The 23411-nt window shown below is 38.5% G+C and overlaps 1 protein-coding gene across 1 annotated transcript in view; it reads right to left on the bottom strand.

Moving 5' to 3' along the window:
* The window catches only part of LOC149784066 (uncharacterized), a 93903-nt gene that overhangs the window by 44746 nt on the left and 25746 nt on the right, over positions 1-23411 (bottom strand). The window contains exons 2-7 of the mRNA XM_089932167.1: positions 22694-22762; positions 17813-17907; positions 16485-16586; positions 15766-15882; positions 12363-12647; positions 2530-2665 (exon numbers count right to left, since the gene is read on the bottom strand). Of these exons, the coding sequence (XP_089788293.1) occupies positions 2530-2665; positions 12363-12647; positions 15766-15882; positions 16485-16586; positions 17813-17907; positions 22694-22762 (804 nt within the window). The remainder of the gene's footprint in view (positions 1-2529; positions 2666-12362; positions 12648-15765; positions 15883-16484; positions 16587-17812; positions 17908-22693; positions 22763-23411) is intronic.

The raw sequence follows: 23411 nt of genomic DNA, 5'->3' as shown, positions 1-23411 counted from the left end.
ACGAAGAATGGATCACGAGGTGGAATATGAGTGTTGCTGTATAAGTCGATTCGAACAAACAAGTAACTTTGATTCTAGGTAGTGGTCAGCAACCAGCTCATGTTATGCAGACATGCCGGAGAATTAAAGTTTGAAATGTTCACTTGATTCTTTTATGACATTTGCGGTATCCTAGTACACGGAACTGTTAAATGCATTGTAGAAATTTGAATTTAAAATAAATTGTGGTAGAGGTGCAACCTACAGTTGGTCTTGCACACTTTATGTTTTTGTTTATCCAATTAATTAAATTATTACATTCTCTTTACGGAGGCTCATCTAGTTTTATTGTATAACTTTGCTAATATTTCCATTGTTTCCGTCCGTTAAATTATATATTTACATATATATTCGCTCGATCTGGTTTATATGAAAGCGGTCGACCATTCCTTAGACATTGATAAGTATCAAAAAGGAATAATCCCGCTGTTACTGGGGACCCTTAGTCCAGGATAGGACAATTTATTTGAGTGAAAGACTCTGAGCAACGATAGAACTATTCAAATATTGATAACTTCTGTAGTGCTGGTTAATCAATGTCGATTAAAGTGAGTAGAACGTTTTTCTGTGCATTTTATTTGCAAAGTGCAATCTTCCAGCCATTTTTAATATTGCGATAATAGCTTTGTAAGAGGTTCGGTCATGTACATGCAATATTATTTACGATGATTTAGTAGAAAAGATTCGTATGCTGAATTTGTGAAATTCGGAGGCGAAGTTATCTTTGTATTCTCTTGCGATAATATATGGGTAAGTCAGGAAGCAATAATTGCGCCTTGTGTTAGTGTGTCAACGTTACCTTGAATTTCAGACTATGTACTGCCCGTTCTGCAGATTGTTTGTGCAAAGGATAGTTTCGTATGTGTTCACAGGCAGGGTTGTACCAGACGTAGGTAATTACATGTAGGAGGTAGTTTTGAGTGGACCAGTTGGTCTAGAATGTAGGTAGGGAAACCTAGACTGCGAGAAGCTACGTTTTATGTGATACTGTAAAAGTAGACCAAGATGGTGACATACAAGAAATTAGATAAGGAATTTAAGTTTAGTTGGAAGGATGAGTTAGGTTACGAATGGGCCTAGGTAGTTGAATTTGGGGAGTGAAGTGCAATAGAACACAAGAAAGGGGCCTACCTAGAAAAAGAACGACAAGCAGCAGAGAAGGAGAACAAACTTAAGTTAGCAAGATTGAAATCCAAGAAAAGTGCCAGGGAACGTGAACATTCCTGATCAACTGAGAGGTCAATGACCGAAGCCGAATCCAGGAGGGGCGTAGACTCCATAGAACATTCAGGTCCCATAAATAGGTGATCCGAAAATAGGTGACAATCCAGATCACCATGCCCATGTTCGATGACAAAGACGATATCATCAACAACTTCTTGACTTATTTCGTAAAGGTTTAACTAGTGCATCAGATACCTAGAGGCCAGGGAGTTATTAACCAATGGTCCATTGCTGACAAGATATATTGCTTCTGGAGGAGGCTAACAACCAAATCAGAATATGCATGAAATGCTCCGTATCTATGTACACGGAACTGCTAATTTCATCTAGAATTTTGAATTAATTTATTTTCTAGAAAATGTGCATCCTGCAATTGGTCTCGTACAGCATATATTTTTGTTTATCTAATTAATTGAATTGATATATTCTGTATACTGGCGCTCGTCTCGTTCTATTATATACCTCTGGTTATATCTAAATTTAGTCTATCCATTAATTTCATAGTTTAATATTTGCTCCATCGGGCTATAACACCGCGGTCAATCATCCCATACACAGCGAAAACCACGTAAAAAAAAATAAACTCCACTATATATATATATATATATATATATATATATATATATATATATATATATATATATATATATATATATATATATATATATATATATATATAATGGTGCATAGAGAATCTTCCACAGATCTAGTAGTAGTTTTCGAATCAACATGGCAATTAATTAGAGGCATGCTTTTCGTTTAATTCATTTTGAATACATAATCCCGAAAAGTTGCTTGGTTGTTGTTTGGGGCTTTAACGTCATTTTTCAGTGCATGAATAAGCTATACAAGGCAGCCAATATAGCCAGCTGAGGAAGAACTCACGAAAACCGAGTAGAGAACCACCGAACCACGGGAGGCTAGTAGCAAGGTTTCTCACATATCTACATTGGCCGAGCCCGAAACTCTAACCTGCGGCGACAGAAGTGAAATGGCAGTGATCGGTAAAGGCGGGCACTTTTTAGATCACTTGGCCAACCGGGGCAGTCTATAAATAATTCTTTATATATTAAATTAGTTGCAATACCGTTTCAGTTTGAATATTAAGATTATGTCAATCACTAGGCAATTATTTTCCAAACTACAATGTGACTTATACAGAAATTATCGTAAACGCTTAAGGTAAGGCATGAAAATATCGAACACTGTATGTATATTTGACAATTTATGAATGTGTGCGAGTACAAATACACAGAAAGAAGTTACCAGTCACCATCTTCCAAGTTTACATAGAATTGGTTTTCTGTTACAATGCATTTGGCGATATCCTTGTTTGGAACTGTATTCGAGAGACCACTGCAGGTGTATTGCTTTGAAAAGGCCACATCACGTATTGCACCACCTAATGGGAGATACAATCAAAAGTAACTCACCATAATCTGGGAACCACACGAGTATAACGTTTGACATAATGCATATTTTACCATAATCTGGTAACTACATGAGTATGACTCTGGACATACTAGATCTATCACCATAAGCTTGGTACTAAACGAATGTGATGCTCGACACAGATGGCTAGTACACATATCAACCTCAACAAGCAGTGATGTAAATTACTTCTTTTGTATTAGAATAATTAGAACGTTTATGCTAGGCTTGCGCCATTTCAACATATATAGGATAGCTAGCAGACATAAACTTCTAAAGTTTCGCTCCCAACTCAGACAAATAGTACAAAAATTGGTTGCTTTTCCTTACTAGTCCGCCCGTCCTCGCCTCTACCCACCATGACCATTTAACCCCTACGCGAGAGTTGTGTGTGATTCACTTTGAATTTTATTCGTTCACATAGAGAAACAGACAGTTGAAACGAGCGATTTATTCAAGACTAAAGTGGGGGTCCGTAGGGCAAAACCCGGCCTTTTGTACTACTTCACGTTTACAGGGATTGTAGAAACGACGACAATTAATCTCGCACAGAGAGAGAGAGAGAGAGAGAGAGAGAGAGAGAGAGAGAGAGAGAGAGAGATTGACTCCTAGAATCGTAGCGGTGTTACAAATATTTGGTCCCGATAGGGTCAAAGTAGCCATTTTCCTCAGCGCTCATCTGGTTAAGCCGCTTAGTTGTGACAAGGACGGATCAGAAAAAATACTACTATGTGGATTCGCAGTGGTTCCCGCGTGATCCTGAACCGCAAAGAGAGCAGCTTAATTCTCAGAGGCATTGAAAAGATTCTGGAAACGCTGAAGAAATGCACCAATGCAGGATCGGGATGGACTCTTGAAATAAGTGGCCGAATCGAGGTCCATCTCTCTCCTTATCGCCCGTTTCTTGGATCCAGTTACATAGCCACACCAAAATGGGTCCCACCCAGAGGTGGCGTTAGGAGTACGTGGGGCCTAGGGCCAACCATGACCGCGCGGAACCAGAAGTTGACTTCGCAACTTTGCGTGCATTACGTGTGGCGTGTATCAGCGTTTCCAATTTACCGGAGAATATAGCTTGACAAACTCATAAGGACGACCTTAGGCCTGAAGTGCGGAGCCGCCTCAAGAGCGGAGCCTGGGGCGGTCTCCCCACTTGCCACCCCTCAATAGCCGTTCATGGTCCCACCAATGTCAGTTTTCAAAGTAAAACTCTTTGACATATGTTGGTCGGAATCGGCAATTTTGTTGGTACTGTACCCGGTGAATGAAACTCAAGGCATGCCTCGAAAATACCGGATACACCTAGGTAAATTTGACTTTAGTGTTATTGAGTTTCCCGTGCAAATGACCAAAGTCTCATTGAAGAAATTTGAAAAACGTTACGCAGATGTCGCTGTTAATGTATTCACGTTTGACAAAGGTATGCATCTGCTGGCTCCATCTCCCCATATTCATCAAAAAATAATTCAGATTGATGTGTTGCTGCTGGGTGATCAACGATCTTAGTCGGCTGCTTCATCGGCACAGCAACTATCACAGTAAGAATTATACGTGCAGACGTTGCAGTCCCGGTTCCAAAAGTCCATGATCAAAGTCACGCCACTTGTGCATACAGAGGGGCCGCACACAACGCGTGTAATCTGTAGTTGAGAATTTATACCAACAAAAATCAAAATTCCTGTGGTACTTCATAACCTGCTTGGGTACAATCGCCAATTTGATCATTCAAGCAGTAGTGCATACATAAGACTCACCGATTAACGTGATCACAGCAACATAGAAAAATACATAATTTCGGCTGCGACAATTGCAACTCATTGCCTCGATTTACTTTGTGAACTCGTCCCTCGAGTAGTTAGTGAGCGATCTGACGACGGATAGTATCAAAATCACTCCTCGAGATTGTCCAACCAATTAGTACCTGATCTCGAGAAATGAGGTGTAGCCGTACGAGTACATGCACGACCAGAGCAAATTTGCCGAAACTTTGCTGCCACAGATTTGGGCGTTTTATTCATTGTTGTCACGTGAAGGTATTTCCGCCGCCGACTACGAACATGCAAATAAAGTTTGGTCTACATTCAAGTGCAAATTTTCTGTGACTAACATGATCTGTATCTGCGTACAATTCAGCATTTGTTTATTGAGCGAACAATTCGTTGTAGAATATCCATGACTAGTCACATATACGCTCGTGTCCGGGGACAATCCAGCTGACCCTAATAGTTGCATTATGTATCTAGATGAAAATATATTGCAAGGATGGACTATCATGCAGCTACTTCCGGTCGGTCGATTTCAATGGATCGATACTGCACAAATTAATCTCCAAAAAGGCGTACATCAGCGACACTTGCAGAATATTTAGATGGCAATGTCTAATCTACTTTGTATCGGCTGGCCACATCGGCAATGGTGAGCGCGCATTTGAAGGTGCGTGACTTACCTTGTCGATAGAACATAGAACCAACCTGCGAAATTTTTCTTGGCACAGGTAAATAAATTTGCCACAGCGCTTGTTTCGCTAACCATGCTAAGGCAATCCCCCATAAGTCACCTTCGGAGCACTGGCTGACTGTTCCATGGCGGCTTCACCTCTCCAATACCCAGGCGGACTGTAGTATATTTTGAATAATGTGCGGCCTTTGTGTCCATTTTGTAAACTGGTTTACTTTTGTATGCCTCCAAGTGGCCTCGGTCCACCACTAAAGGTGGATCCTCCAGTGCAATATTGGCTTTCATAAATCCTTTGACAACCCATCGTGCGATTCATTCTCCCAAAGTAGGGTCCGTCGCATTCAGGTCAACTGAGATCTACATCGGCGCGCTGACGTGCACGGATATGATCAGATGCTTTGCTAAAACGATCATGTTGGTAACACGCAACATCAACGTGATTGATAGGTGTTTCTCTGGACTTTTGCATGGTTGTGACAATCGAGTCGTAGATGCAGGCGCTTGCCAGTCCCACAGTAATTCTAGCCAGGATATTTTCGCCCAGATATTTACTCCTCGGCTTTCCTGGTAATGTTGATAATGTAATCGGAATTTCGCCTCAGCCAGTGATTTTTCTTTTAAAACCATGGTTAACCGCAAATTCTTGGCTCCACACCGAACACAAGTTCTTGTAACCGCTGCTCGTCCATTAGTTGTCTGAACTCGAGTTCAACTTCTGGTACGACGTCTCACGCAATATGAAGACATGATTGTATTATAACGACATACAATTATTAAATGACATTTCGCAGATGCGTTTGAAGGTAAAAGGAGCGGCAAAGACTTTTCCGCACAAGCAACACCTAAACAGGCGAACAATGGTGACAAAACCGTGTTTCCAAGCTCAGTTCATGCGCTAATTATTGGCCCCGCCTGGTCAGGAAAAACACAACTGTTGTTGAATATGGTTGTACGATGGCTAACCTAAGACTTGTTGTCCGTGATTGCGCCATTGGCTTATGGCCGATGATCAGCCGTGTTATAATGTGCTTAAAGATGTTCAAAAAGAGTTGGGTAACAAAGGTTTTTAACAAGTGGTAACAATTCTTACGTCTATTTCTTTTCCACCATTGACGACACCCTATCATTGGCCATTTGGATGACAACAAAAACAACCTGGAGGTGTACCACTATGTGTGGCTCGAGAATCAAGTCAATCCCGCACAAATATTTTTACGAGGCCAGCACAAAAACACGGACGTAATTCATTTGACCCAACGATACTCCCATGTGCCCAAAGCGATCCGTGACACCTGTAACATTTTGATGATATGTCGTGCCATTGGAGCGTATGGCCTTGGAAACATCTATTGGATTTGGTGTGCCGCCGACCATTCAGACCTTAAATTTCGTGACATGTTTGCGCGCATAGCTTCGAACCCGTTTAGTTTTCTCACGATTGATTTGAATGGTGGACCACGAATACATCGTGCTGGGCTTGATATGGAAATGTCTCAAACGGATGCATAAATTAAACAATTAATCATATAAAAGTAAAAAAATGTCCGACAAAAATAGAATCGTACGGAAGACAACGTTGTGAAGCCGTTTAAGAACAGTAAGAATTGATTAAAAAATAATCGAAGGCCGCAAAAATGTCTAATATATGTTACAGTCGCGATAGACGGCACAAGAAGATCTCACAGTGGAGTCTGAACAAACACTTGCGCCACTGTTTAAGCACACACAACACATTGCCGAACGTTCCGGGGATATTACAAAGGCCACCAGTGCAGCCGTATAACATGTGGCACCAATAACTGGAAGAGAACCAACTCTGGGTCACTTGGTAAAATAGCCAAACGCATCAAGGATATCAAAAAGACGATCAACTACAGAGACTATCGCGATATTGCCAAGGGATATTAAGCAAGTCAAAGAAGACGCTAAAGAATTTGGAGAGGCCAGGGTTATACCCATGCGGGAGGCTCGGGCTATACCCATGCGCGAGGATGTGAGAGAGGCACTTACCAAATTACAAGATGTACCACCCGACTACAAGTCAGAGCTGTCAACACTACCATCATTTTTGTAATGAACTAGCTCGCAGATGTTGTTTGAAAATCATATGCGTGTTGCTCTTTGCAGACTCCCGACTGGAAAGAGTACATAATAAAATACTAACAATGACACATTGTAAAAGAATTCATAGAGAATGTCCTAAAATGGTATTCAGGGAGATTACTGGAAAGAAATAAGTTACTGGCGCTCGGTGGGCTGAATTTCTTCAAACGAATAATGCATTCACAGAAGGAAAACATGAATAAGGTGAAGAGATATATAGAGAACGTGTACAAATGCGAGCACAACTATCATTATCACAACTATATTTGCCACGACAAAGTTATGGGGCTCGTACTGCTCCTCGACCAATTCCTGCACATAGAAAAGAAGAACTTGAACAGGAGCAAGCATCTGCACCTACACCTGCATAAAAGCATTTTAACATGTGGTTAATGAAACAAAATATCCCTCAATTTCGCTCACTGGACGTGGCTGATCAAACAAGTACATAAATGGCGTCAACAAGAACTGTCTAAACTCCATGGCCAGCAGGATGTATAACCCCAAATGGAAAACGGTCTAGCTCAATATCAAACAGCCGAATTACCTATGAAAATTCCTCTGAGATGGACGAAAAAGTGGTTAAAACCACTAACCTATCAACAACTTATCGCACCTGCAACTCCACCCACATCTGTAACTTAAGTTTCCAAACTAGTATATCCACAAGCAAATAAATGACAGGGCCTTGCTGTGCTTGCACCCCGTGGACGGTGTGACCCTAACAACCATGGGTCAATTGTAAATACTTATGGGATCAGTTTGTGCGTGCAACAATCCCCTAAGTCATTAATGAGGCTACGTCTAATGGATAGAGACAAATATCGCGCGTTGATGCATTAACTTGTTGAAGATAATCATGATGTATACGACGAACGAGGTTCATTAACCGATGGGTTCTGAAATGATCGAAATGGTGTGTGTTGAGACGTTTCACGTCTTGCGTAATCAATGTTGCAATGCAACAGATGACTGTAAATGCAGTCCAAAGCGTTACCTCATACACTAAACCATAATTCACTGTGAGTTTGTCTGTACCTGTGACTGCTGGGGACACACGCACACTTGAGATCGCACTAGCTTCGGTTCGAGTATATTACAGTTAGTTCGATATTCGATCCCAATCCTTTGGAGACCTGCCTGCGAACAATTCATTTTTGTTTTTAAAAGACAGTTGCCTGAACTGGCATACTACCAATGAAGAATTCGATGAAGCATTTCGGTGGTGACTGGAAAAACTCTAAGATTTCCATGCGAGCTAGTCCACACTCATTACTGTTATTGCCATCAAATCTCAATTGTATGTGGTGGTTACTGCATGGTCATCCATAAGGACAGTGTTTGGTTGGCCTGGCCACATCCTAGAGGATAAACGATTTTTTGCGCGAGGGATATCTTATCGCATCTGACATTGTAAGAATTAGTTCAACAACGAGGGTGCATTTAACTTGTGACGCTGACAGTGGCAGTTCCGAAAGCAAGTCCGATACGGCAGATTTAGTTACATTATGTTTGGGGTTTCACCCTCCATGGAACCAGGTGACTTGATATCGATTACGCCCACATCACCTGTCTATGTCATGAGAAAATACTCGGCTGACACATATTCATGTTGCCCTGATTGGTCAAGTCGAGCACGTGTTGGATCTGAGGGGTAAAACGTCAACGATACAACTGTACATTAGAGATCGTCCTGACAATTAATAACAATGACGGTCGTGCGTGGGCATGTGATCCCAATTAGAATAGTCAACGCGAGACAACCCGTGAATACGACCTATTACGGAACTGGGCTCGGCGATGCTGTTCGTGGATTATTTGCGAGTGCAATAAAAGCCCACACAGCCTATCATTGCGCGTTGTCATGAGAGTTGAGAATATTATTTAAAGTGACGATGTGGATGTATTGAAACAACTGGGTCTCTAGCAGTTCAGATGCTTCGAGATCGAATAAGGCAATTAGTAACACGAGCACCAAAGATGGCTCCAGTTACATCATCATCGAACGAATCAATTCCGCTTGAAGTATTAATGAAGTAATAAGGAAAATCAATAATGTATAAACCAGTTCAAAGTAGTGTTTGATAAAGCATTTGACGTGACAGCGCCTGTGTTATCGGATCGAAGCAAGAGATTTTCAGTATTACCCCTATCCAACCAGGGATACCAATCAAATGAAAACAGAATTGCAAGTACAAGACACCTGTGTTTTCCTTCTATGTGAAGCATTTTTTGGAATTTGATTTAAAACTCATACTTGAGAACAATTCTAATTACAATGCTTATAGCTCAGTGGGATTTGGTAACAATGTAATTATAGAGTTGTTTAACAGTGCACGTTATTACATCGATGGAAACGAAATCGAATCCATTCTGGACAAAGCTGATGTCGGGGACAATTCTTGGACTAGCCCGATAGAGCACCGATTACACGAGAACCGATTGTCCAATCAAGATTTTTGTCAATGATGTAAGTGATCAAGCCAATGTGGTGCTACCGTCTCTTTAGCGAGAGGTTCTAACCCAAACTGGTTTTGCAGAGCGCCAATCACAACTCATTGGTGATTCGCTGAGGTTTTAGTGCGCAATTTCTCTCAGTCACATCTTTGGGTTTCGTAGATATGTTCGCAAGGTGGTGTTTGGAGCTAAACGAACGGTGTGTTTCGATAGCAAAGCTTCACCGATGCAATTTATCGCTACTGCTGGCAAACTTGTATTAGACACATTAACACTGTGGATGCCTGTGTTATCCCCTTCAGTGAGTACAGATCTACGGTTGTTATCATTTCTGCAATCCGGAACCACGTCACCGTTGACATTTCTCTCACATACTACAGACGCACACACACCAACTGCTATTGGGGGACAGTTTACCTGGCAAATAATTACCCAGCATGGACTAACTGCACTAAAACTCGTGTTTGTGGCGTTTCAACTTACAGCACGAGATAATGACTAGACACAGAGTACAATAATATTTGACAACTTATACGAGACTGAAGTACCTTTATTCTGTTAAATGGACATCGGGAATCTTCGGAAGAAATTCGGCTAAACTAGGCAAAAGCCACTCTTCATATTGCACGTGCATATCACAATATGTGGTCGTACATGGACATACATGAGAACGATGACACGGGTCTGCAGATTTCCATATAAGACTTTCAAAAGTTGTACCTAATTTGTTCTTACTTTTCACTGGGACATCTGGAGTTGTTCAAGCAGTCAATCTTTGACATGCATTTTCAAGCACATGTCAGTATAGTGGGTGTTTGTTATATCTGCTATGCTATGATACTTTCCGACAAGATGCTGCTGGAGAGTGCTGAGGGCCAAATTAGAGTGATCGATGCACCTGTGGAAAATTCATTATTGAACGTGTTACGTATATGAATAATAATGTCTATCACGAAGTGAAGTTTGATCTTACTTAAAGTCAGCTTGAAAAATGAAACACGCAAACAAATACAATAGTGGGGTCAGAGTGAAATTGTTTGCAGCAAACTGGAAATGTCGTCGCGTGGCTGACCCAAACACAGTTCACACAGATTAGTGCGGCCTGACACAAAATACCTTAGTAACTTTTTTATTTATCCAAGTCAGAGGTGGCACAAATGCAAAGAAATGTGGACTATTTCCATTTCTTGCAGCGATTCCAAAATCTCAAGGCTGCAGCGTTATGAGCTGTCGGAACTGCATCAGGAATTACACATAAAACGGAAGAAGCTTTCTATTGCCAGTCCCGAGTCGTCGACTACCCTCGGGCAATGGTCTTTGATTACAAAATCGCAGAAAATCACGGCGTTGACCAATCTTGATTTTCCTGCGATGGCAAATTCCGTTAAACATTTTCGCTTTTTTTATGCGAGATGAACTTGCATCAATAGTGCCACGCAAACGTGAAACCAGCATCGTCAATCTGGATTGATCAACAGGCCCTGGTACTCACTGGGTTGGATGTGCGGTAACACCTCAACATAGTTTCTAGTTTGACTCGTATGAACGTGCGCCGCCATTTTAGGTTATTAATTATGTATCCTTTAGACTTGGACGACGGAGTCATCTACCGTTTTTATTATTTGACTATGTTAGTACAAACACGGCTGGATGACCCCATACGCGGTCTTTTTGTCGGTGAAGCGCTGTGCGTACTGGAACACTCGTCAATCCCGCAAACACTTATATTGATGTCACATTAAAGTATGTGTGATAGTATTATACAACCATATGTATCAACATTTACGGCCGTTATTCTGTTCGACAACACTGTGCTGATGTAGATATTAGCTGATTTGCAAACATAGCTGTTGGCGTTGACCCAGGTAACCTTGTAATTTGTGAAGATCACACTGCCAAACTGAAAAAGTCAAAAGTAGACAATCGAGATACTATTATAAGTAGAAAGGCGACTTTGTGGTAAAGATCCTGGTTCAGCTCAGTGACAACGGTGGAATCAGACACAGCGGCGTGACGGTTGCATTTATCCCAAACTATGTTGATACAGTCAATTTTGCAACAAGACAATACGTGCAAGAAGAACTTGCTCACGCGCCGGTAAGTTGGAGCGTTCTTCCAGTTTAAATTTATTACACAGTGAGTGCATTGTGTGTAAGGTTTCATTTAGGAACAACTGTATTTAGAAAAATGTCAGAAAGGAACCCAGGCTAATGAGGAAAGCAGTTTCAGACACTTTCTACAGGGGTGATTGATAGTCTTTGTTTCACTCAATTTCTACAGCTCTCTGTGCATTTTCTAATGTTTCTCTGGCAGTTTATACAGCATAATACAATACAAATAATAAACTTCAAAGCTGAATAAGACGTCAGAATATATATAAGTGAAACTGTATTCTAAATCAAAATATTCGCACCTGCTAATATAAAACTGAGGAAATACACTAAGTCCTATTTGTTTCATCTTTTGATAATTTGATAAGTTCAAACGGCGCATAGCACAGGTTTTGTGGGGCTAAATCTATGTAAAGTGTAGCTTTAAAGGTTTAGCATGCTGGGGTTTGCAAAGAAAGGCAAATAGATTTATTTAGTTCGAGTATATAGCAAAGATATGTATAAGGTATGGAAGAACCAAAATGATTGAATTAATTTTACCTGATCTTGGAATCTTGGAAATATTGACAAAGATTTGACCTCCAACGATGCCGAAACCAGAGTCACGGATATAGTTAGGTCTATATGAGAGCGATGGAGGTTCGTACAGGGAGTGGAATTCAAACATAATATAGTTGAAATCTTTTTGATTAATCCAGAATGTGTCCTTAAGGTCTGTGGTTCCGTCCATGGCAAAGGAAAATTTGGTTGAGCTGTCCGTACGTCTGATATGAGACAAGGTAACTGTGCTGAGACCAATATCCGGCATTCCCTTGTCCTTTGCCACTGTAATTATTATTATTGTTATTATTATCATTATTATTATTATTATTATTGCTATTCTTGCAGTTAGTAATGGTAGTTCTAGTGCTTCGTTAATATTAGTCGTCACTTATTAATTAACGACGTTCTTCGTGTTGACGTGGTGATGAATGATGGTACTACGAGTGGAAGAGAATAGTTTTTCTTTTGCGTTTTTGTTCTTTGACAAGTGAACTAAATGGAATCTAGTGATCGCCCCTCCCTTCCCAAGTCTAAATCAGCTCCCGGAAATTGTTATGTGATCTTCAAAATCGTGCAAAATGGTACTTTCTTATATGCCAATGACAGTCGAGAAAGTCCGATCTGGTTTTCAATTCTAGTCCCCAAGTAACTATTGATACTTGATGCACGTACCACATTCAGCATATGTGACCTAAGATTTCGGAATGCAGCTCCCTGACAAAATGTCTGCTGTCTGAAACAGTCGATTATCTATACAGTAATCTATCTGTTATATAATTATAGAACTTCCCCAAACATTACAACGCTTTTCATCTCGTGTCTTAACTGTTGCTAATCATAAAGACCGGGCGGATCCTTTTATTGGTCGAATTCTTTGCGCAACATGTTGGCAAGTGGATTTGAGAAATATAACTTCGTTCATGTCCTCGGTCAATCCGCTTATAGTTTAGTGTGAATTTGGACGTAGTCGTTTGCCTCAATTAGCAAGTCTCAAATTGTTTTTAAGCATGTGTACAGTGATGATGTCCATTGCATGACGGAGTATCAAGGTCGATGATGAAAACGAAAGGGCGCTTTTCTCACCCATGCGACAGAGAAATCTACCTGTTCTGCTAACCTTACTTCTCCTATCTCAGTTTGGTTATATCAGACGTGTCGTCTCAGTCATGGTGTTCATGCTCAATGAAATATTTTTAAAAAGAAATCATTGATGTCTCTAGTGTGCCTGACGGAGTTGTTATAAAATTCAACAACAGCAACAACATATATATGCTTAAGGTCTCTCCATTTTGATAACCTGTCGAGCTATTTGATAGAGCTCCAGACACAAAGGCAACAGACATCACTGGCCACAAATAACCAAATTCTAATAATGCGATTGCATATGAAAACTCATGCACTTATCAGCCAGAGTGGTTCGTTCATCAGTCCACATGATATTACACAAAATGATTTGCTGTAGCCTTCATTGCACTAATAATAGCAACACCTACCATATGTCCAAGAAATTCATGAATTTGAAATTTCCTGACACTACACGACACACATTGTTAGAACTGTACCCAGTAGGCATAATGTACAGCAGTGTATCGTATAGATGCCTATCTTAGAACCTTCTAACTATATTATAACTGACTAAAGTTTAAACTTAATCGGATTAAAGATCTTAATTATTTATTGTCAATTTCATATGACATCCATCGATTAAATGTGAAAATACAGTAATCATATCAAAAGGATTATATGTTGCTATTTGCTGATGCGTAGAACTTGTGTACTTAGGGTCGACAGTTCATATCATTGCCCTCATTAATATATTCGCATTAATACTCAGTATATACAAAAGCACTTGGCTCGAGACTCTCATTGCTCACAAAACATCTCGGGGAGACAAATAATATAACCCCTTGACTGGATTTCCTTGTCTCCGTCCAAACTTCAGCATATATTCTATTAGACTCTCTCATTCAGTGACACCAAAAGGGGATTTACGAAAAAGCCTGTTTCTTACGATTTTACACCTACTCCATCACATTCGGAGTCGCCCAAACCGCAACTACTTGCCCGTTAGTGTTATCCTTGGTCTAGCTTTTTAAAAGAAAAACCACCTGCCACCCGAAAGTATGGCGCTTTTGACTTGCGGATTCTCTAATATTCACGTATCTAATGTTTTCATTCACTTTAGTGCACTATATGACATGGTTTAAGCTTACAGTTCCAACAGCTACTTTTTAATATGATGTCTTAGGGAATCGATAAAATGTTTATTTCCATCCTTTATATATCTTTAGTTTACTGATGTAACTATCACCTGTTTCGTATCAATCTATCCTCCCATCTATAAGCAGGATCACTTTGGCAACTAGCTTCATGCCTCCTCATGTGTTTAGCTCGTTATTATCTTAAGATATAACATGCTTAGTCTCACTAATGCATCTTCAAAATAAGCAAGCCGTCTAGCCATTTACCATCTAAATAGCCTCTTATGTCAAGGATCCACATATAAACACAAGGCCATCTATAAAATCTTTAAAAAATATATCAGACAGGCAGTCGTGCGTATTATTCCCACTCTATTTCAGTAACCATTGTAAATAATCCCTTGACCTACTTACCAATCATATAAATCAATACATACATATATACAGACACTTCAGCTGCTTTCTAAATTTAAAACCTGTTCCTAAAATTCTGTATGATTAACTGAAGAGCTTATCTAAAGTTTCACAATCTGTTGCATAGCTCGAGAGATGACGGGATTATTCATCTAGGGCTTTCCCTTGGGTAATGTAGCGATTCATTGTAACGTTATTGACAGATATTTTTCAGATCAGTATTTAAAAGCGTTCTCTATCTTCTCTGAGAATGTGGCGACCTAGACCCTTTTATATTATCCGTGTCATAAGTTTGGTCACACTTTTGCTTAACATCCATTGCCTTCATTGCCAGCTTGTGCCTCATTTCCTATTTCCTTATTCCTAAATATATCCTCCTCCCAGCTGGTGCAAAATTAAATTGAATCTGTTTTGTCTTATTCAATTAAATTTTTGCTTCTTTTTCTCTATTTTTTTTTCCTTACGCTTTCACAAACTATCTTTCTCCGTTCGGATTCCCCTCCATCACGATCTGCCGGTCTTTCTCATCCAAAACGTGTTTATTATAACCCTAACTCTAAGCTGATATGACTTATCCTTCTATCTAAATCAACGATCCAGTTTCTAAATACGACTTTGTTCTTTCTAATTACCATTCCTGTTTCAAGTGTAAATATAGATATATATATATATATATATATATATATATATATATATATATATATATATATATATATATATATATATATATAAGAGATAGAATGAGGGGAGAGAGAGAAAGAAAGAGTAACAGATAGAGAGCTGACTTGTTAAACAAGCATCTTGTCCAGTCCCAGAGAATCCAGTGTCGCATGCACATGAATCAATCGTCTCAGAACCTAAGCACTTCCCGGGATAACATGGCACCAAATGTGAACATTTTACTGAAATCAGAAACTTCATTACATTATTTTTAAAGTATCTATGCAGGTGAATAATCAAGACGTCGTTCACTAATACCGCTCGAAATTTCAATTTAATGAACAAGAAAAAGTTTCAAAATTTAAAAAAGAATGTTAAGAATCTTGTGATTCAGATAACGAATGCTTTTACGAAACTGTGCTGCAAGAGAGACAAAATAAAGACAGGCTTAATTAGACGACTTTGAATATTTATACTGTCAACTTGTATTCAGAATGGTGATTTTGGGAACCAAACATGCGCACATTGGGATAGGTTGAAACAGTCATATTGAATTGGAATTATATCCATCCAAGTCTTATTACATAAGACGCATATGCATATGGAAACAAAAAGGGGACCCAAGAATACGTAATAAGAATGGCCACTCTTTTCATTGGTAACGGATTGGATCATTTTATATTTACGAGTGAGGTTACAAAGTATATATTTTACGAACTGGAAAACTGTCATAGGATTAAAATGAAATGTCATAATTTAGAGTTCATCCAATAAACATGCTCACATCCATCACACAATGATTTACACAGAACCAAAGGTTTCGCAAACCATTCTTTCAACTTACGTGTTGCACAGGCCGTGTACTCTCCTGAATATGGGTAATTGCATCTACATCTATCTGGCTCAATACATGTTCCACGATTCCCACATGACGGGTTACAAATTGCTGTAAAGACCCAAATTTGGATCATTATTTCTTTTTCAAAATTAATGCATTGATGTCTCCTCTTTCGTTCAAACACGACCCATAATTCTTTCTTCTGCTTAATGCAGTGCATACATTTCTTCAAAGGTACTGTAGTTTGAAAATGTAAATAGCAGTCTTACGATCTGGTCCCTTCTCCGAGAACAGAATTATTGACAAGAGTTTGAGAGGCTTTGAAGAGGGGAACTGAGGAGACTGTATATTATGAAGATTTACGGTATCGCTTTTTTTATTTTCCCCATCAACACAGACAACTTCCGTTAGAATGACTGCAAGATCTAGAACCGAATGTAACCCTCTAAACCCACTTGAAGATGTGGATATGCTTTTAAGAATATAACCTTCTACAACATTTCCAATTGCAAAGTCAGAAATATCTTATCCATTATCTTATACCCAATTTTTTCATAGATATTTGCCTCTCTTAAAGAAATGAGTTGTTTAAAAATATTTCTTATACACAATTTTTTCATAGATATTTGCCTCTCTTAAAGAAATGAATTGTTTAAAACTATTTCTTATACCCAATTTTTTCATAGACATTTGCCTCTCTTTAAGAAATGAGTTGTAAAAAACTATTTCTTATACCCAACTTTTTCATAGACATTTGCCTCTCTTTAAGAAATGAGTTGTTTAAAACTATTTCTTATACCCAATTTTTTCATAGACATTTGCCTCTCTTAAAGAAATGAGTTGTTTAAATAAAACTATGTTCCTAGATTTCACAATTCCTACAAACTACAAATTTAATGATCCAAAGAAACAATGCTTAATCTGGAAAGATAGCATAAATTGTTTTTTTCTTTTCGCAAATATTTGTTACACTTTGTTATTACAATCGACCAAAAACATTTGCTAGAGGGGATAATTACATAATTCGAAATGGTCCACCGCTTAACAAAGGTAAATATTTCAATAATGCAAAGAAAAAGATGTCATAAATGACTAACGATTTTCAATAATTTTAACGTCGGCAGAATAAAACGACTATGCAAAGAAAAATCACTCACTGGTGATTGAACAATGTTAACACTATTTAGACTGATTAAAACTTCCGTCTAACTTCAATAAGTATGAGACGTTGTCGGTCCTGTTTACATTTCATAGTTGAGACTTTATATTTCAAAACAATATTGAGGTAGTAGAACATAAATGAATTATAAATCTCATTGCCAGGTTATACTTACGAACACTACATGGGGAGCTACCATCCACCCACCCTGGACAACAATAGTTATCTGTTATAGTTCTAGCATGCCGACGAGTGGAATGGTGAGCGCACCTTGAAAGAGAATGAAAACAGTCATAAGAAGTATGTATATTGTTAGAATGCTTATCATTTTTTTCACACCTAATGATAAAATTCTAAATTTGTACCAGTAGGGAAGAAAGTTGATATAAATTTGAAAACTTTCGTCGCGAATTCACGGTTTAGAATCCTAATACCTTCAGGCGAATTCACTGTTTGGAGTCACAGTACCTGTAGACATAATTGTAAGAAATGACATGGTGTCATATATATGAAAACAAAATATATAGCGATTTAATTTTATAGAGTATTATCCTTTCCTTAATCACAATTTGGGGCTCATAATACATCGATGTAAAACTCGAGAAACAATACTTTTTAGCGACATCAAGGAATTAACACTAAGTACGCACCAATGCTTGCAATAAATATTTTATATATAATCTGTCATCAATTCATGTGATATTTTTCTGAAAGGTTAGATGAAAATTTCATTATAAAATATATAAATAGATCACTCACATTTGCTGACATTCATGTCAAAGCTAAACATAATAGCAGTTGGCACATTAAAATTTGCTGAAAAATTTTAACTGATGAGAATACAAATCAACATGACAACATGAAAACATACAGATTTCGCTGCGATGGTCAGTTTTCTCCTCGACACACACTTGACATAAATGTATGCATGATAATTCATCATAAATTAACATAGCAGTCGTTGCCAAATAAGAGGTAAAGATATTAATTGCAATTAAGAAAAATATTTGCTATATCGGAGAAGTGTTTTCAAATAATCATAAACATGTAGTACAACAAAAACAAATTTTGGAAACTAAAGGTCCAAGTATGATATTCTTAAAAGATCTGTACAAACTTGATTATATAAATTCTATGCCACCCAAATGTCCAAGACTGCATTCGGTAGCATATCTTCTGTTTCACAGAATGGAAGCCGATGCTTTCAATAAGATGTGCAAAGATTTCTGTCTAGTACAGGTTCACTTTCAAGAGTTATGTATGAGACTCATCTCTGTGGTTGTTCCATATGAAGGATGACATTCTCAAAATAATGAGTTTGAGGTTTCGAAGTTTGTGTGTGGAGATTTCATGGAACTTTTTTTGCCAAGTACATAAAACACGATGTAGCTGTAAGGAATCTTCGAAACCGAAACGAGCTCCTGCAGGGCAGGTTTGGATTCCTTATCTGCATTTTTGTTATCTTTCGCACTGATTTGTCTATGCAGCTAACAGTAGAAAATACCATTCAAGATTGAGCTAATCCTGCTTATGAAAGATTAAACAGGTGGACTCATTTAAGGTTTTGAACATTTTTCAAGCTGAAAAGAGAATCTGAAATGGTGACGCTTAGATGCCGTTGAAAATTTGAATATGGCGTTGTTATGTGGTGAAAGAATAGAAACTTGATCAGGTAACCGGCTCGAGATAGTTCCATTGAGTATTTCAGTGGCATCTACAATCTTGTGTCCAGCTCTGTCGATTTAAATGAACATAATCACGATCTGGGGTTCTTATTTCATTGAATTTACTTGAAAAACCAAATGATTGTTTAAAGACTCTTTTTGATAACTAAGTTAGTGTTTTGGGAACAAAGGATTTTGGAATATTCGTGCGATTGTTTCTGATTCTACAGATGGATGATTTTGTGTAACCAAAGGTGCGATAAACTTTGGTTCTATGTATACAGTGTTTAATATTTGGTCCTAAAGACTACACCATATGCGGGATTAGATAAATTGGAACATAGTTTGGTAACATTCTGAAGAACCAGTTTTGTTCTTCTGAGATAAAGATATATTTCATCTGCCTCTATAAAAAACCTTTCTTACGGGAAGTTATACACGCTCACAAAGTGAAGTCCTGATTGTGTATTGGATCAAGCATATACAGACAACATTTCGTACATAATCGAACCATAGTCAAGTTAATTTATTATTAAAATCATGTCTAACCAGTGCAAGACGATCCGTTAGTTCCTTAATAAGGGAGCTGATACAACTCGTATTAAACAAAGGTTGTTAACATTTGTCACTAATGCATCTAAATGAACATGAAAATGAGCCCTAGCAACTGAACACTAATAATGTGGTGTCTAATATAAAAGAGAATAGCCAAGACAGAGTTTCTGGTGATCCTGAGTTCTATGTAACCACCAGAAGAAAAAAATCAGATTTAACAATTCGAATCCGTTTACTTCTGACCGTTTCTAAACTATTTCGTAGTACCTATATAGCGTACGTCCAATGGCAAGCCAATTTATGGATCTGTGGTAGATGCAAGTTTCCTCTACGTAAATGACCAGTTAATTCCTGCATTAAGGTACATTTAATTGTTATGTTAAACATCGTGATTTGCAATACGCTACCCTGAGCTACATCTATATAAATCGATATACACACTTTCTTTTACCACTATAGCCATTAATTTGCCTTTCTTTTTGCGGGCCGGATCGAGCCCATTTTTCACTTGCAGCACCGGGTCTCTTGTTTGTCTCACAGTTACATAGTTTATTTTAATGTAATGCCTAACTAGTGATTTTGGGGTCGTTGTTGATATATGTCTGGTAGGTGTGTGTGTGTGTGTGTGTGTGTGTGTGTGAATTGGATTTTTTAACGTAGCTTTAACAATTTTTCAGTCATATCGCTACGATGTCTGCAGTGTGGCAGTTTTTTAGTGATGTCTAGCACTGGGGCATCATGCCGCAGACATGTGGCATGATGTCACACCCAGTCACATTATCCTGACACCGGGCCGACCAGTCCTAACACCAACCTCTTAATGCTCAGCGCCAAGCGAGGCAGCTGTTAGTACCATTTTTGTAAGTCTTTGGTATGACTCGACCGGGGATCGAACCCACGACCTCCCGCATCCGAGGCAGACGCTCTAACCACTAGGCCACCGGATCGGTCTGGTAGGTGTGAAGTCTGTAATCTTGGTTTTTAAACGTTTCAGCACTCGGCAACAGCCATCCCATTATCCTGTTTCACGCTTTGGATATCATTCTCGAGTTTACGTATGTGGAAATCCTTCGATTATGAGAAATTGACATTTTGCTGAGAACTTCTCCTAACATAAGGATTCATCATTGCCTTCGTCTCGACACCTACGAGAGATTATTTTTTTTCCAGTCGTCTTTGTGGTAGTCATGCTTAAGACAGTTAAAGCATCTCAGCTGTTTGTGGATGAATGAGTAAACTGAGATGTTTGAGAAATACAGCCCTGATAAATGCAAGTAAATATGTGTAACCGGACGTCAATATGTTTGTTTTGGCGGGAAAGAACTTACGTTACGGCTATTGCTGATTCGTTTATCTCTGGAGACATTGTAAGCTCTGAAATTGTAAAGTTATCTCGCTGCAGCCACCAACATATATCACGACTAAGAGATTTTGTTTAGAGATAATTTGTTGGGTATCTCCACACAAAGCTTGGCCAAAAGCAGGATATCAGAATGAAATTACTATCTACATGTATGTTTTCTTTAAAGATGTATTGTTTTAAATATACAATTTAGTTCTCTGGCCAAGCTCTGGAATCGTATTGCTATCATGAACGCTGATAGCTCTATTAGTCACATTCCTATAGTTGTCTCAACGATGTGAACTTATGGGAATTATCTCTGTTTTGGAAATAAAATCCTCTTCCTAGATGCTGGTCGAATTATCCTGGATCCGCGTTTAACTATGTTGTCGACTATTAACACGTTGGTGTGAGTTCACGTAACTGAAGAACGTTATGTCGCACGCATCCATCATTTGAGCCCGACAAGAAGACGGAAGTAACGCTCATTTATGGAGTTTCTCTTAATATGGCAACACATGTCAAATACGTTAGCAAAGATGAGCGATTTTCGATTGACACTTGTCCTTTTGTAATTCCGAGCATAAAAATACAATATTTTTCTCACAATAGTGACCTTTCAAACTCTGAAGACCAGTGCGATACAGTCTATTTAACATAGCACCTAAGCTTGGAGTGACTAGACGCAGTCTATTTAACATAGCCCCCTAAGCTTGGAGTGACTAGACGCAGTCTATTTAACATAGCCACCTAAGCTTGGAGTGACGCGACGCAGTCTGTTTAACATAGCCACCTAAGCTTGGAGTGACTAGACGCTTCATCAGATTAGGCACTTCTGAGCAATCCTTCAGCAGAAGTTGGTGGCGAACTAGTATCATGCATTGGAATGGTAACTGTCAGGACTGTCGCAGTCAAGGGTTAGGGTTAGGGTTTGGGTTGCCTCCAAACGTAGCCTATTATGACATACAGAAGGGTGCATATGGCCTACGCGGTGCGGGGACGGGTGGCAATTGTAGCAGTCGAGAGTACATAAATATTTAAAAGTTTACATGAATTGTGAAAGCATTAACAAAGTTCTAAAGTATATATATATATATATATATATATATATATATATATATATATATATATATATATATATACAATAAATAAGCTTTCAGTTTAATTCATCAAGGGTAATTGAAACAAAAGTATCGCAAGTGATATTCAAACATCGCTAAATAACATTTTACTCTTATCCAAAGCATTGAGATTAGATTTTTATGTGGCCCTGAATGATCGCCACGATATAAGCAATGAAATCTGGAACATTATTTGTTTCCTAATGTATGACAAAAATACCTTCTCAGTATATTCCGCTTAAGAGAGACTCGACTCCAGATCATTCTAGATCAATCAAACTACTGCATTTGTTGATTTAAAACATATCTACATTAAATTTATTATTCGACATGTTCAATTTCATAATGAAAGCTAAGATTGTTTGTTTACTTACCACCACCAGACCCTGGCTGAGCAGTATCTTTCAGTCCAATACTCGATTCGGCGTCTTGTGCAAATATGTCTTAAATAGTACAATATTAAATACTTTACAAATAACATTTCTCAATGAAAACATTCACTATATAAGACAGACTATAAAATATATATAAGATATAAACTAAACAAATTAAACAAAGTTTCATATTTGTATATTATAAAATAGTCAAGAATATATTCGTAGTCTATTTGGCCATGCGCTCATCCGGACAATAAATGGTTCCTTATCAAATATAAGGACATGGGGTTCACGAGAGATCACTCGCTGATCAGGTGGAATTCATTAATCAGATGACTGCACAGACCTACTTGATTTATATTCAGAAATGTAAGGTATATGAGCCAAATCATAGCTAAAAACTGGCACCTATGTACCAAAACGAGACGAAGAACTTATCTTATGATCTCATATTTTATGCTTTGATACATGCGTTTATAAAATAAATTTATATAGAATGACAACACTGTTATCAGACAAGTTAAAGTGGTTTTATTCGGACTAAGCAGGTATCAAGCCATTGCCACTAGCAACGATGCATATAGCTTAGATTTCGTGCATCAGCGCTCTCATCCACTCGGCCATACGTTCATCCCCCAAACCCGAAATAAAGTATGGAGCATGGTTGAAGGTAATTACACAAGAACAGGAAAAATGAGTAAAAGGAATAATGTCG

The sequence above is a fragment of the Sinohyriopsis cumingii genome, chromosome 14, assembly GCF_028554795.1.
Source record: "Sinohyriopsis cumingii isolate HCF-2022 chromosome 14, ASM2855479v2, whole genome shotgun sequence".
Lineage (NCBI taxonomy): Eukaryota > Metazoa > Mollusca > Bivalvia > Unionida > Unionidae > Sinohyriopsis > Sinohyriopsis cumingii.
The sequence above is the reverse complement of the archived record's forward strand: the minus strand, read 5'-3'. Positions and strand labels throughout refer to the sequence as shown.